This window comes from Cnephaeus nilssonii (assembly GCF_951640355.1).
Source record: "Cnephaeus nilssonii genome assembly, chromosome: 13".
Lineage (NCBI taxonomy): Eukaryota > Metazoa > Chordata > Mammalia > Chiroptera > Vespertilionidae > Cnephaeus > Cnephaeus nilssonii.
In genome coordinates this window covers 5963419-5977782 of record NC_137084.1, presented here as the reverse complement: position 1 = coordinate 5977782, position 14364 = coordinate 5963419, and the positions used below count along the sequence as shown (strand labels likewise).

The 14364-nt window shown below is 58.2% G+C and overlaps 1 protein-coding gene across 1 annotated transcript; it reads left to right on the top strand.

Moving 5' to 3' along the window:
- Positions 1–3277: 3277 nt before the first annotated feature.
- Positions 3278–6059, top strand: CD248 (CD248 molecule). Its single transcript, XM_079786855.1, has one exon. The coding sequence runs from the start codon at positions 3336–3338 to the stop codon at positions 5799–5801; it is 2466 nt and encodes an 821-aa protein (XP_079642981.1). The 5' UTR covers positions 3278–3335; the 3' UTR covers positions 5802–6059.
- Positions 6060–14364: the final 8305 nt, after the last annotated feature.

Sequence of the window (14364 nt, the reverse complement as noted above, 5' to 3'; positions counted from 1 at the left end):
TGACGAGGCTGTGCCTTCTTCCCGTCATGCCTTCCTCCCATCTTCATTCCTCGATGTCATGCCCAATTCGCAGGCTGTGTTCAAATGACTCTTTGGGGCGCTGCAGCCAGAGAGGTAGAAGAAGAGCCAGGAAACCGCCCTGGCTGAGTGCTCAATGGTTAGAGCACCAGCCTGCGCACCAAAGGGTTGTGGGTTCAATTCCCAGTCAAGGGCACATGCCTGGGTTGCAAGTTCGATACACAGCCCTAGGTGGGGTGTGTGCGGGAAGCAACCAATCAATGTGTTTTTCTCACATCGGTGTTTCTCTCACTCCCCTCCTCCCTCTCTCCCTTCCACTCTCTCTAAAAATCAATGGAAAAAATATCCTCAGGTAAGGATAGCTGAGACTCCCTGGGCCTCATTTTCCCTATCTGCAGAAGGCTTGCTGATTTTCAGGGACCTCCCAATTCTAGGATGGTCTGACTTCTGGGGAAGGCTGGGTAAATGGAGGAAACAAGTGAGCTCAGGCAGAATCCCAGCTTCCCTCATGTAGTTGCTATGAGCCAGGTTCCTTACTTAACTAAGTCTCATTCACTCATTCATTCATTCATTCATTCAGCAGCATCTATGGGCCAGGAGCTTTCCGGGCTCAGGGGATACAACAGGGAACAAAACAGTGACCCTGCCCTCTTGGAACTCAGTCTCCTAGGGCAGGAGTTCTCCACGGAGGGCAATGTTGCCCCCAGGAGAAATGACCGTTGGCAATGTCTGGAGACATTTTTGATTGTCCCACTGGCGAGATCCTACTGGCAACTAGGTAGAGGCTAGGGATGATGCTAAACATCCTACAAAGCACATGAAAAGAAGTAATTACCCAACCTGCGTAGGAATAGTGCCGAGGTTGAAAATCCCCGACTATTGAGGGATTCAGGCCAACAAGTAAATACATACCATGTTAGATAGTGATAAGGACAAAGGAGAAACATGGGACAAGACTGGGGCCAGGGAGCCCTGGGGTGGGGGAGGGGAAGGTGGTCAGGGACTGAGCCCCGAAGGGAGTGAGGAGGCAGAGCATTCAAATAACTGCGGGAAGAGTGGTCCAGGTGGGGAGGAGCCAGGCAGAGGGATTGAGGGAGAAATGAACCTGGTGAGTTTAGGAACAGCCCGGAGTGGCTGGAGAAGGGGGCGTGGAGGGGTTGGGATAAGCAGTTTGGGGGTAGATCCCATAGGGCTGGCGGCTGTGGTTGAGAACTTGGCCTTTCCTCTGAGTGAGACGGGGACCTCGAAGGTTCTGAGCAGGACCTGACTGAACGTGACTTCGATTTTAAAAGGATCCCTCTGGCAGGATGGCGGGCAAAGAGGGGCTCGGGAGAGGCTGTTGTGAGAATCTAGATGCCAGACGACAGTAGGGGCCAGAGGAGGATGTCAGAGAAGGTGAGAAACAGATTCTGGTCTGTTTGGAAGGGGAAGCCCACAGGACCTGCTGAGAGATTGGACGTGGGGTGTGGGAGAAAAAAGGAGTCAAGGATGATCTCAAGGCGTTGGGCCTGAGCCAGTGACAGGCCGAACCGCCCATATTGCTGTTCCTCTCACAGGAAGCGGGTAGACCTTGTCCGTGCCTCACAGATGTAGACCTTGACAGAACCACCTTCTGGGCACAGAGCAAGCACTTCAGAAGCCCTGGTTCTCAAGGGGCCTGGCTGTGTGTGCAGGGCCTGCCCTGGCACTGGACGGTGGTTAGCAAAGCGGCCCTGGGCCCCACCCCCACCCAGATTTGCTCGGAAGACTAAGGAACACTTGCCTCATGCTTTGCAGCTGACAAAGCACATTTGCAAACACTGAGTGCTGTGATACAATAGCCCTGCTGAGCAGAAAGGCCCTGACTCATTACCCCCGTTTTGTACATAAAAATGGAGACCCAGAGAGGGTTAGCGACTTCCCTGCAGGCACACAGCAGACCAGCGGCAGAGTGAAAAACTGGACCAGGGCAGCACGTGGAGGGGCAGAACCTCTCCTTCAGGTCCCCACTCCCAGATCAAACTTCTGCCAAGAGTGCAGTGGGTGTGCATGGGTTAATCTGACCACCAGCTCCCCAGGGGCCACCCTGGACCGTGGGCTCAGTGCACAAGCCTCCAGAGGCCTCCACGAGGGGCAGGGAGAGGACCCTGGCCAGGCCTACGCAGCAGGCCCTGAGGACAGGGAGGGCTCACACGTGTGATGCCTGTGTCATACACACACGTGTGTCACTGTGTGCCCCATGCCCATACATGGTCTCTCACCAGTTCCCTAGGGGCCAGCCCTGCTCACCCCTCCCCCCACACCCTGCCCTCCTGCAGCAGGAGCCCAGAGAAGCATTTCCTGTTTGGGGGTGGCCTGCTTTCCCTCTAAGCCCAGGTTCCCAGGACCCCAGGCTGAGCAGAGGTTTAGGGAGAGCAGCCCCCTGTCCCTCCTCCTTCCACACACACCCCCAGTCCAGCTGGAGCCAGGAAGCTTGGGGTGAGGGGGAGGTTGAGGCAGGAGCTTAGTTGCAGGCCGGATCTCCCCATAGACACGTACAAGAACCAACCAATTAGTGCATAAATAAGTGGAGCAACACATTGTTTTCTCTCCCCCAACCCCCTTCCTCTCTCTCTCTCAAATCAACAAATAAAAAAAATTTTTTTAAAAAGAAGTCTGTGCATGCTGTGATCAAGGGGCTCGCTGCCATGTGTTAGGCATGTAGAATGTGTGTGCACCTAGGGGTCGCATGTCAGAGCACGTGACTGTGTGGGAAGGGGGCTGCAGGCCTGCGTGGGTCTATAGTGAGGGGAAGGGCTTAGCATGTCAGACTATGTGCAAATCTGGTCCATGGAGAGAGCTCTTGTGTGGGGAGAGGAGCACACACACGTGTGTGATGTGAAGGGCATGAGTCAGAGCATGTTTCCACATGTATGGCAAGCTGTCGGGCTGTGAGACTGTTCAGGGGTGTGATGAGATTGGTGTGTCCAGATTTGGGTCACGGTTGGTCTCTGGGAAGTGACCTCACCCCACGCCAAGAGCCCCGGGCTGCGCGGGAGTTTTCCGAGGGTCCCAGCCGCTCCAGGCAGCTGGTCCCCGCCGGGACTCCCCCCCTGAGCGCTCCTCCTCCCCTCCCCGCCCCCAGCCCCAGCACCCCCTACCCTGCCCCCCGCCCGCCTGCTTCCTGCTCGGGCAGCCCCCCGGGAGCGGGAGCGGGGAGCTGGCGGCGGCCCCAGCCCACTCCTTACAAGGCTGCAGTCCGGCGGGGCCCGCCCCCGGCCCGCCCCCCGGAGGCCCCAGGCCCGCCCCCTGTCAAGAGCGGCCGCGGCCCCGGCCCGGGCCAGTCGGGGGGCGTCGCGATGCTGCTGCGCCTGCTGCTGGCCTGGGCCGCCGCGGTGCCCACGCTGGGCCAGGTCCCCTGGGCCACGGAGCCCCGCGCCGCCTGCAGCCCCGACAGCTGCTACGCGCTCTTCCCGCGGCGCTGCACCTTCCTGGAAGCCTGGCGGGCCTGCCGAGAGTTGGGGGGCGACCTGGCCACGCCGCGAACCCCCGAGGAGGCCCAGCGCGTGGACAGCCTGGTGGGCGCCGGCCCGGCCAGCGGGCTGCTGTGGATCGGGTTGCAGCGGCAGGCCCGGCAATGCCAGCCGCAGCGCCCACTGCGCGGCTTCACGTGGACCACGGGCGACCAGGACACGGCCTTCACCAACTGGGCCCAGCCTGCCCCCGGCGGCCCCTGCCGGGCCCAGCGCTGCGCGGCCCTGGAGGCGACGGGCGAGCACCGCTGGCTGGAGGGCTCGTGCACGCTGGCAGTCGATGGCTACCTGTGCCAGTTCGGCTTTGAGGGCTCCTGCCCAGCGTTGCCCGAGGAGGCTGGCCAGGCCGGCCCCGCCGTCTACACCACCCCCTTCCACCTGGTCTCCAGCGAGCTTGAGTGGCTGCCCTTCGGCTCCGTGGCCGCCGTGCGGTGCCAGACTGGCAGGGAGGCCTCCGTGCTGTGCGTGAAGCAGCCCGAGGGCGGTGTGAGCTGGTCGCGGGCTGGGCCCTTGTGCCCAGGTACCGGCGGCTGCAGCCCGGACAATGGGGGCTGCGAGCAGGAGTGTGTGGAGGAGGTGGATGGTCATGTGTCCTGTCGCTGCGCTGAAGGCTTCCGGCTGGCGGCGGACGGGCGCAGCTGTGAGGACCCCTGTGCCCAGGCCCCCTGTGAGCAGCAGTGTGAGCCCGGCGGGCCACGGGGCTACAGCTGCCACTGCCGCCTGGGTTTCCGGCCCGCCGAGGACGAGCCCCACCGCTGCGTAGACACAGACGAGTGCCAGATCGCCGGTGTGTGCCAGCAGATGTGCGTCAACTACGTCGGTGGTTTTGAGTGCTACTGCAGCGAGGGCCACGAGCTTGAGGCGGATGGCATCAGCTGCAGCCCCGCGGGGGACATGGGCGCCCGGGCTTCCCAGGACCTCGGGGAGGAGTTGCTGGAGGACAGAGAGGATGAAGAGGACGGAGGTGAGGCCTGGGAGGACTTCGATGATGGCTGGACGGAGATGCCTGGGATGCCGTGGATGGAGGCCACACAGCCGCCTGACTTCGGCCTGGCCTACGGACCTAGCTTCCCAGAGGACCGAGAGCCGCAGATGCTCTACCTGGACCCCACCTGGCCTCCCCCGCTCAGTGCTCCCAGGGCCCCCTATCACTCCTCAGTGCTCTCCGTCACCCGGCCCGTGGTGGTCTCTGCCACACGCCCAACACTGCCTTCTGCCCACCAACCTTCTATTATTTCTGCCACACACCCACCCCTGGCCCCTGCCCCGGAGCCCCCTAGGATCCCTGCCATGCACCCAGCGTTGCGCCCTGACCACCAGTTCCCCGTGATCTCTGCCAACTATCCAGATCTGCCCTCTGTCCGCCAACCTCCCGCCATCTCTGCCACTAGCCCAGCACGGCCCCCTGCCCCTCAGCCCCCTAGGATCCCTGCCATGCACCCAGCTTTGCGCCCTGACCACCAGTTCCCCAAGATCTCTGTCAACTACCCAGATCTGCCCTCTGTCCGCCAACCTCCTGCCATCTCTGCCACTAGCCCAGCACGGCCCCCTGCCCCTCAGCCCCCAGTTATCTCAGCCACATACCCTGAACTGTCCACTGCCCACCAGTCCCCCATGTTTCCAGACACCCAGGTGGCTGAATCCCAGGCCACCACTCATTGGCCTGGAATCCCAGCTAACCACACCCCTCTGGTCACCGCCTCCAGTGCTCGCCAGTCCCCTGTGACCCCAGCTGTCCCGGTTCTCAAAGCCCAGGCCACCCACCTTCCCAGAACCTCAACTCTCCAGCCTTCTCTGACCACTACCTCCAGGTCCCCTGTGGCCCCTGCCCGTCAAGTCCCTGTGCCTGCTGCCACCCAGCCCCCAGTCCTTCACACTCCCCTGCCCCCTCAGAGCCCCACTAACCGGAATGCTCCCTCCAGCCCCACACACACTTACTCCCAAACCCCACAGGTCCCAAGAGAAGGTGCCTCTCATCCCCAGCTGACCCCAATGCCCTCGGCAGCCCCCTCAGCAGCCCCCACAGCCCTGGGGGAGGCCAGTCCTGCAGGCCGCAGCCGGAGGGATGACCGGTGGCTGCTGGTGGCTCTCCTCGTGCCGACATGCGTCTTCCTGGTGGTCCTCCTCGCACTGGGCATCGTGTACTGCACCCGCTGTGGCCCCCACGCGCCCAGCAAGCGCATTACGGACTGCTATCGCTGGGTCACCCACTCCGGGAACAAGGGCCCCACAGAACCCGTGCCCCACCGGGGCAGCCTCCCAGGAGTGCAGACCTGCAGAACCAGCGTGTGACGGGGCACAGCACCCCTCTGTGGGGGAGGGGACGGGGCATGCATTGGACACGTGGCCCGGACTACACCAGTGACCCATGGGGCTGCCCAGATGGACAGAGGGCTTCCTGCTCCCCGGGGCACAGCCAGGCTCCTCTCAGTCAACCTCTCGACTTGACTCATGGAAACTCTGCTCCTTGGTCTGGCACTTACGACAGAGGGGATGCCAAGGCCCCAGGACCTCAGGGGTGGGTGCTGGGTCTTCTCCAATAAACCAGGTGCCAACCTCATCCAAAGCTCCCGACCCCCATTGGTGCCTGAGGGGAGGGTCTGGGAGGATTCAGAAAAAAAGAAGGGGAACTTCCTTCAGCTTGTCTGGGTCCCCAAGGAAATGAGGTAAGACCCCTTAAGGGAAGGTATGCTTCAGAGGTTCTCAGGGAAGTAGGAGTGCAGAGAGGGCACAGCCTTGCCCAAGGTTACACAGAAATCCAGGGAATGGGAGGTTTGGGGTGGAGAATTCCATATTTGTGCTTTACACCAAAACTCCAAGAAGGTAGGGCTGAATCTGGGGGAGGGTTCTGGAATGAGAGCTTCTGCTGAACTGGAGCCAAACTGGGGTTTAAAGGTTAAAGGTGAGCCTTGGGCCTGGTGATCCTGGGAGTGAAGAGGGTCTAGTGGGTGAGCTTCTCCTAACTTTCTTCTGGAACTTCCCTTCCCGTCCCTGCAGGCTGCCCAGAAGCTGGTGGCTGGGCTCGAGGTCGCTCAGGGTGCTACCCCTCCTCTGGAGTGCTCGGAGGCACTCCTCCTGCTCTAGGGAGGAGGTGGGAGTCAGAGTCTAGCAGGCGAGGCTGGGGAGAGCACTAACTAACCCAGGAGAGAGTCCACATCCAGCTCCCCGGGCCGCCTCCGGAGCAAGGCCTTCCCATCTTGGGCCACATTTTGCCCTTCTCAGTGGTGTGGGCCAGAAAGAACAGGGACCTCAGCTTGAGCGAATGTTCAGGCTGCTCAAGGCTAAATTCCCATAAACTGGAGGAGGGAATGGTCAAACAGCACAGCCTGGGAAAACCATGCAACCTCCAGCATCTTGGGCTCACTGCCTTGGGCACAGGGAGAGGAGGAACCTGGGCCGGGAGGTACCGGTTCCCACTGCCTCTGTAATTTTTCAGTTGCGGCCTCTAAGGAGCCTCTAATTAGGACGGAGCAGAACCACCGCGACCACCCGCGCAGGCGAGGAGGGGTGGCCCAGAGGCCACTTCCCTCCCAGGTACCCTGTGCCACTGCCTGGCCCCAGGGACTGGCCTGGGCTGGAAGGCTAAGCTGGGCCCCGAGGGACTAAGAGACTAGAGGCCGGAGCTGGGGACCAACCTGAGGGCGGAGGGGGCGCAGGGGGGCGGAGGGAACGCTACGCACAGCCCCCGCCCCCTCTCACGTTTCCCTAACTCAAACCAGACGCCCCACCAGATCCTGCCCAAGTTTTTAACCTTGGAGACGCCGCCGAAGAAGTTTGCTGCATGGGAGTGGGGGTGGCGGGGTGGCCCAAACGCCTGAGTCTGGGAAGGAGAGGCGTGCGCCGCCTTGGGGGTGACAAAGCCTGCCAGGAGCAGAATGGCTGGAGCTCCCTCCTGTGACCCTGGGCTGGGGATCCAGAGCGTCTCAACGAGGGCAGGAAGGAGTTAAAGGCACTGCTCTCGAAGGGAGGAGACGGGAGTGGCGAAAGGGGCCCAGAGCCGGCTCTTTGTCATACCGTAATGAGCACCAGATGCGGAGCTGCGTGCGGGCCTAAACAGACGGCCTCCCAGGGCCGAGCCCCGCCTGCGCCCAGCCCAGACTTCCCAGGCCCAGAGCTGCGTCTCAGGCTCCGCCCACTGGCTCTCAGGCCCCGCCTCACCCAGACCTCCGCCTACCAGCCGGGTCCCGGGGAGCTACGAGCCACGCCCACTGACTGCCGTCAAGCGCCTCCTCGGGAGCTCTCCAGAGGCCCCGCCCATCAGAGCTACAAGCCTCGCCCCCTGCCAGCTCAGAGATTCACAGAACTATTGCCCCGCCCCTGTTAGCTCCGCCCAGAATGGGGCAGTACCAACGGCCCCGCCCACCAGCCCGTAAGCCCCGCCTCCTCAGCGCGGTGTGCTCCGTCTAGCGGAGTTATTAGTTCCCGTCTCCAGGAGATATGAACTGGGCCCGCCCAGAGTTTACACACTCTCCTCACGCAGCCCCGAATAACAGAACTAAAACTCTGCCCCTCCCCAGAGCCGGGGACTCGGTGCACAGCGCAGGGAATCTCTAAGACAGTGACTGTCTCAGAGAGGCAAACTCTGCCCTCTGGGAGTTCATGCGGTCCCCTCAAGCCCTCAAACGCCTCTGCAAACTCCGCCCCCAACCACCAGCCCCGCCCCTTCGCCAAGGGATACAAGCCGTAGGGGCGGACCCCAGACCCGCCTCATCAGGGAAAGAACTCCGCCCACGTACGGCTCTTTCCCTTCGCACGGAGGTAAGGGCCCACCTACACAGAGCCCCGGGCCCGCCCAGTAAAAATGCCCACGTACCGAACCGTGGCGGCCCCGAAAGCCCCGCCCACCCACAGCGCGCCTTGTTCACAGGGCTTTTTGCACAAGCACCGCCCACGTAGAGAACGTGCCCCAACCTCTTCTCCCAGGCTCCTCCTCCTGCCTACGTTAGCTCCGCCCACCGTTAGCCCCACCTTCTCGGAACTCAAGCCACGCCCACTCTGGGCTTAGGACCTTTGAAGTCTCCCACCACCTTATGCTCGGACTAGTCGGTCAGAACCCCTTGTCCCGGACCAAGTTACCCCTGAACCCTGCCAGGCGCCCTCTCTCCCTCCCACCCATGGCTTCTGTGCGTCTAGATTGCGGATTCCCCGGAGGGAGCTCTGGCCCGGTGTAGAGCCCAGTGCACGGCATCGATGAATGGGCCTTTGGTGCCACCTGCCTTCCGCACCGCAGCTTGCAGCCACGGGAGGCCTGGGTCCGGGCCCCTCGCCCAAAGCACACTAGTGCTCAATAAATAGTTGCTTCATTTATGTTTTAGTTACTCAGATATCTGCCAACTCCTTCCCTCCACCCCGCAAAGCAGCAGATCGGTTGCAGGTGCCCTCCGTTGTATTTGAAAGACTTCAAGGGGCTTCGCACCGGCCCTCAAGCCATTCTGTGAGCTGAGATGGCCCCTGCCCGTCTTTACAGAGGCTGGTGGGACTCCTGTTGTCCCTTCCCCACCAATTCTGTTTCCCAGGGGCAAAAGCACAGTCTCTCACCGGGGGGCCCAGAATTGGTAGGACGGGGTCCTCCTCTAACCCAACTTCAAAGTGTGGACACCTTCCCTGGGGGCGCGTGTTTGGAGGGATGGAGTGAGTTTGGGCTCAGAAGCTCTCACGTGAGAGCTGAGAGTCACACTCTTGGGAGCGGGATTGATTTCAGAGCAGATCTCTGTATCAGCACTCATCACTACATTTGAAAATATTCACCTGCTCACGCCCACACAGAATTGGGGCTCCAGGAGGCCAAGGCAGTTGAGATCAGCTCTCGGAGCTCAATAAAATGCTTTTCAAACATTATTGGGACAGGTGGCGGTAGCTAAGGTTGAGGGGGGCAGAACTAACACCTACTGAGCTCAGTGAGGTACTAGCACCCACTGGGTACCCTGCACTCCCTGCATTAAGCCCAGGGTGGAGCCACCTCCTGACAAACTCAGGCCTGGGGAGCGGGAGCCTTTCCAACTGAGGTTCCATCTCCGATGCCCTGGCTACTGTGAATGGGAGTAGGGTTTAGTGCCAAATGTTAATGAAAATAACACTGAATGCTTATTATATGCCTAGTCCCGTTCTAAGGGCTTTGCATGCCTTAACCCCGTGGCCGGCAAACTGCGGCTCGCGAGCCACATGCGGCTCTTTGGCGCCTTGAGTGTGGCTCTTCCACAAAATACCACGGCCTGGGCGAGTCTATTTTGAAGAAGTGGCGTTAGAAGAAGTTTAAGTTTAAAAAATGTGACTCTCAAAAGAAATTTCAATCGTTGTACTGTTGATATTTGGCTCTGTTGACTAATGAGTTTGCCAACCACGGCCTTAACCCATTTAAGATGCATAACAACTCCCACAAAGTAAGTGCTATGCTTATCACAATCTACAGGTTGGAAAGAAGACACTAGCCCAGTGCCTTGCTTTAGGCCACAAGTGGAGGTTTGAACCCAGGTAGATTCTGAGATCTTCACCCCTAGAGCAGGGCCAGTCCATAGTGATAGCCATGTCTCTGATCAGAAAATGCCCACTATTAACAAAACAAAACAAAAAACCCCCAAACCCTCAAAGCCCAAAGCTTTTCTGAAAGAAAGCATTCATTGAGACACGTGCAGCCACAGAAATGACCAGGTCCTGGCACGTGCAGTCCGAACCGCCAGCAGCAGGGTGAGGTGGGGAAGACAACGCGTCCGCCGTCCTGGGGTTGACAGAGATCCTTTATACAACGAGTCTGGAGAAGAAAGATCTAAGTTGTTTCGAAAGAATTTGCATTAGCTGTAGATAAGTGGCGTGGGAGAGGTGATGGGGACAGTTCTGAGGTAAGAAAGAACTGTTTTATGCTTCTGGATTGGTTGTGGGCAACCGTCTAGAAAGTTCATGCAAAGGCAGGATGCAGTAGTGTGTGGTGGTCGCTATCCTCTCCAGATAAGAGCTCTAATAACCACCTGGAAGCTGATTCAAAGTCTCAACATACATTCAGGAATGTGAGCGATTCTGGTTTTGGCCAGTGGCTCTGTGAACTAATTAACCTCCTTTCTCCACCCTCCCCCCACCCCCTCATTCTCCGGCCTGCTGCAATTTAATGTAGGACATCTCATAATTTTTCTCTTGTCGCCACCTCCCAGGGAACTCACTTTTAGGGATGAGTCTGCAAGACGTGGACTCCCAGGCTGGTCACACTGTGACTGGGGCGTGTGAAGCCTTCCCCACCCACAGAGAGTCGTGGCGGTTTTGGTGGATGATGCTGGTGAGGCATTCACTGCCTGTGACCTTGTGGGAGCCAGACCAGGGCTCCAGCCTCGGTGCAGCTTTAGACCGCTGGTAGTGGTCTTGTTCTCCTGTGATTCTGGTTAGTTCAGGGTTTTCTCGCCAGGAGGCCAATTAAGTGCAATTAAGAGCAGGCGCCTGCACCAGACAGCCTTGCTCTGATTCTGGTTCCACTACTTGAGGGCTGGGAGTCCTTAGGCATGTCTGCCTCCTCATTTGAAAAGTGTGTGTACTATGAATCCACTGTAGCCACAATAACCTGTTGAAAAGAAGAAAGGACTGTCTATGAAGGAAGTCAAAGGACCTTCAGGGTGGCGGCGTGAGCCTGCTGCAAGAAGTGCCCTCTGCTGTCGCTGGCACTTGGGGAGCCCTGAAGACAGACTCCAGAAATCGATCATGGGAAAGCGCAATCAGAGGAAGCTGATGCGCCAAACCCACCAAGTCCCTAGGGCAGAGGTTCCCAAACGTTCCCGGCCTCCTAAGTGTCTCTGTGATTTTTTTTCGTGGCCCCTGTGGACTCCCAGTTCCATTTAATAAACAGTTAGGTCCAAACAACATAATAAGTACTCAGTAGTCATTTGAAAAAAATTATACACATAGGAAGATGCACAAATATTTTATTTTATCCTCAAATAATCACAGTCACTAGCTAATGGGGCATGTGACGGGCACCGTATAACTTCTCAAAACTTGGAATGGAATTGGGCATCACCACTGTCGTTCCCGTCCCATGTTGCCTTTCCTTGTGGTACTTACTTTTCATCATGGCAGCTGCCCAAACCCCAGTTCCACAAAGACATTATCATCCAAAGAAAGATAGTGCTGTCCAAAGTTGAAATTGTGAAGTGAAGCCCGGCCGGTGTGGCTCAGTGGTTGAGTGTCGAACCAGGTCACGGTTCAATTCTGGGTCAGGGCACATGCCTGGTTTCGGGCTCGATCCCCAGTCAGGGGTGTGCAGAAGGCAGCTGATCAGTGATCTCTCTCTCTCCTTCTCCCTTCCTCTCTCTGAAATAAATAAAAACATATTTTAAAAAAAGAAGAAGAAATTGTGAAGTGCTCGAGCGGGACTTTGCCAGTTGTCTGACAGATGTTCTGTATCCTGTTTCTCTCAAAGGTTTCCAATATTCCACAGCGTCCCTGTGAGCTCGCCACAGGGCGTGGGGCCTGACATCAAAGATCCTTGTTAGACACCAGGGTCCTGACAGAGGACGCTAGGAGGACTACGACGGAGGTACGGGATTGGTGATGCCTCTAGCCCGCCCCTCCCCCCTTTCCTACTTCATTGCCAGGTTTGTCTCATGGAGGCTGATGACAGGATGGAAACTGAAATCGAAATGAACCTAGCCGGTTTGGCTCAGTGGATAGAGCGTCGGTCTGCCGACAGAAGGGTCCCGGGTTCGATTCTGGTCAAGGGCATGTACCACTGCAAGGCCCTTAACCTTAATCACATCTGCAAAGTCCTCTTTTCCCTGTAAGATCACACATTCATAGGTTCTGGGGATTAGAACGTGGACATATTTGGGGCCATCATTCCTCCGAGGACACTCAGGGACCAGGAAAACAGTTGCAGGTTGGTGTGCAATCCTGCTAGCCACAGGCAGCAGGGCCCGCGTGGCGAGCCCAGTAGGACAGAAGATAAAATCTACTTTTTATGGTTGGCTTGTTTATTAGGGAGAGAAACTGCCATTTGGAAGTTCCTGGCCACTTTATGCCTGAGTCCAAGCAGCTGGGACAGCTGCCCTCACTGCTGCCTTTCACAGCTGCCAGGCCTGTCCTGAGCCACGTGGCGGAGGGGGCCTGTGTTGGCACGGCTGCCACGGCTGCCACGGCTGCCACGGCTGCCACGGCTGCCACAACCACTGGGGCGAGGGGCTGAGTTACGGAGGCGTTTCCAGCTTTGGCCTTCATCCTGGAACCATCGAGACCCTGGTGCTGATGTGCGTCTAGCCATCCCTGTCCCGCCACGGCCACGCTCTCTTAGGGGCCCTGGAGGCTCCTGGCTGCCATCTGATCTCGATCTGCAGTCCCTGGGCTATTTCATCACTTTAAACCTTGGAAGGAGAGGAGGTCTCAGATGCTCTTCTCCCAGGGCCACCTTGAGCCCAGCCAGTCAGGGTCCTTTGATGCTCAGCAAACGAAAAGGGAAGCTTTGGTGGGATGTTGGGGGTTGAGGGGTAAATGTGGGCCGAGAGTCAGACCTGGAAACAAGCGGAACCTGGGGCAGCGTGGGAAGTGGGAGCAGGGTCTCTGGACCGGCGTGATCAGGCCACTGCCAGATGCTTGTCCCCAGCCGTTCTCAGGATCTTTGAGACTTTGCCTAAAATTTACATTCCAAGGAAGGAGTATCCATCTGGCTTTCCTTGGGCCGTGTGCCTGCAATTTTGTCTCTTGAGGAGGAGGGGAAGGCTCCCAACTACAGACCCACCAGCTGGGTTTAAAGTGGCAGGCAACTTTATTTTCTTATACTCGTCCTAGGACATGCTTAGAGAGGGAGCAGGGTGGGGAGGGAAGAGAAACATCGATGTGAACATCGGTTGCCCTCCCTACATGCCCTGACCGGGGGGTTCGAGCCCAAAAGCTAGGTATGTGCCCTGACCAGGAATCGAACCTGCAACCTTTCGGTGCACAGGACAATGTTCCACCAACTGAGCCCCTCCGGCAGGGAGGCAGGCAACTTTGAAGGGGCAGTTTCTCTCACTAATAAGCGAATAATAAAAAAGTAGATTTTGTTCTCTGCCCAGTAGGTGCTCCCCCGCAGAACTTGCTTCCAGAGTGCAGGCTGCTTGCCTGGCTCCTGTGTGCATCCCTTAGGACACTTCGACACACACAGAGCCCACATCCCCATGAGAACAAGGGCTACTGCAGGGCACAAGGTCAGGTGGAGGCCACTGGACCCCCTGCGCACTAAAATAATCATCACTTCACTCACTTACCCAAGATTTATTGGACACTATGATGGGTCAGCAACTCCACAAGGGGTCAAGGATACAAAAGGAGCCGGAGAAGAGAGCTTCGGGAACGCGTGAGGTGAGACCGCTCGGGGCCCTGCCCAGGCAGGAGGCGGTGGTGACCTGGAACTAGGCAGGGGCAGAGGTGGGTGGGAGGAGGTGAGAGGTGGCAGCAGAGTGGACTTAAACAGGACCCGGCGACGGGCCGGGTGCAGAGGAGAGGAAGGACGGCCAGGGTTTGCCTCCCAGGTGGTGCTGTTCAAGGGGGTGGGGACGTGGCGAAGAAGCCACTCAGGGAGAGAGAGGACTCGGGCTGTTTTGGGTCTGTAGTTGGTAGTGTTTGGAGGTTACTCAAGTGGACTGTTCGAGAAGGCAAATGGGTGCCCAAACCCAGAGCTCAAAGCAGAGGTCCAGGTTGAAGATAGAGGGTTTCCGTTGCGCCCCACGGCTGGGGATCCCAGAAACTACCTTCCCCCGGGAGACCCAGCACTCCCTGCCCCTTGCTTTCGAGAAGCAAGCAGTGCAAGAGGGGCACCCGACTCCTCACTTCATAAATGTTCTATTGCTTGAATTTTGGCATGATTATATGTTCTGTTTATAAGGTTTTTTAGAGGTTTGAACTT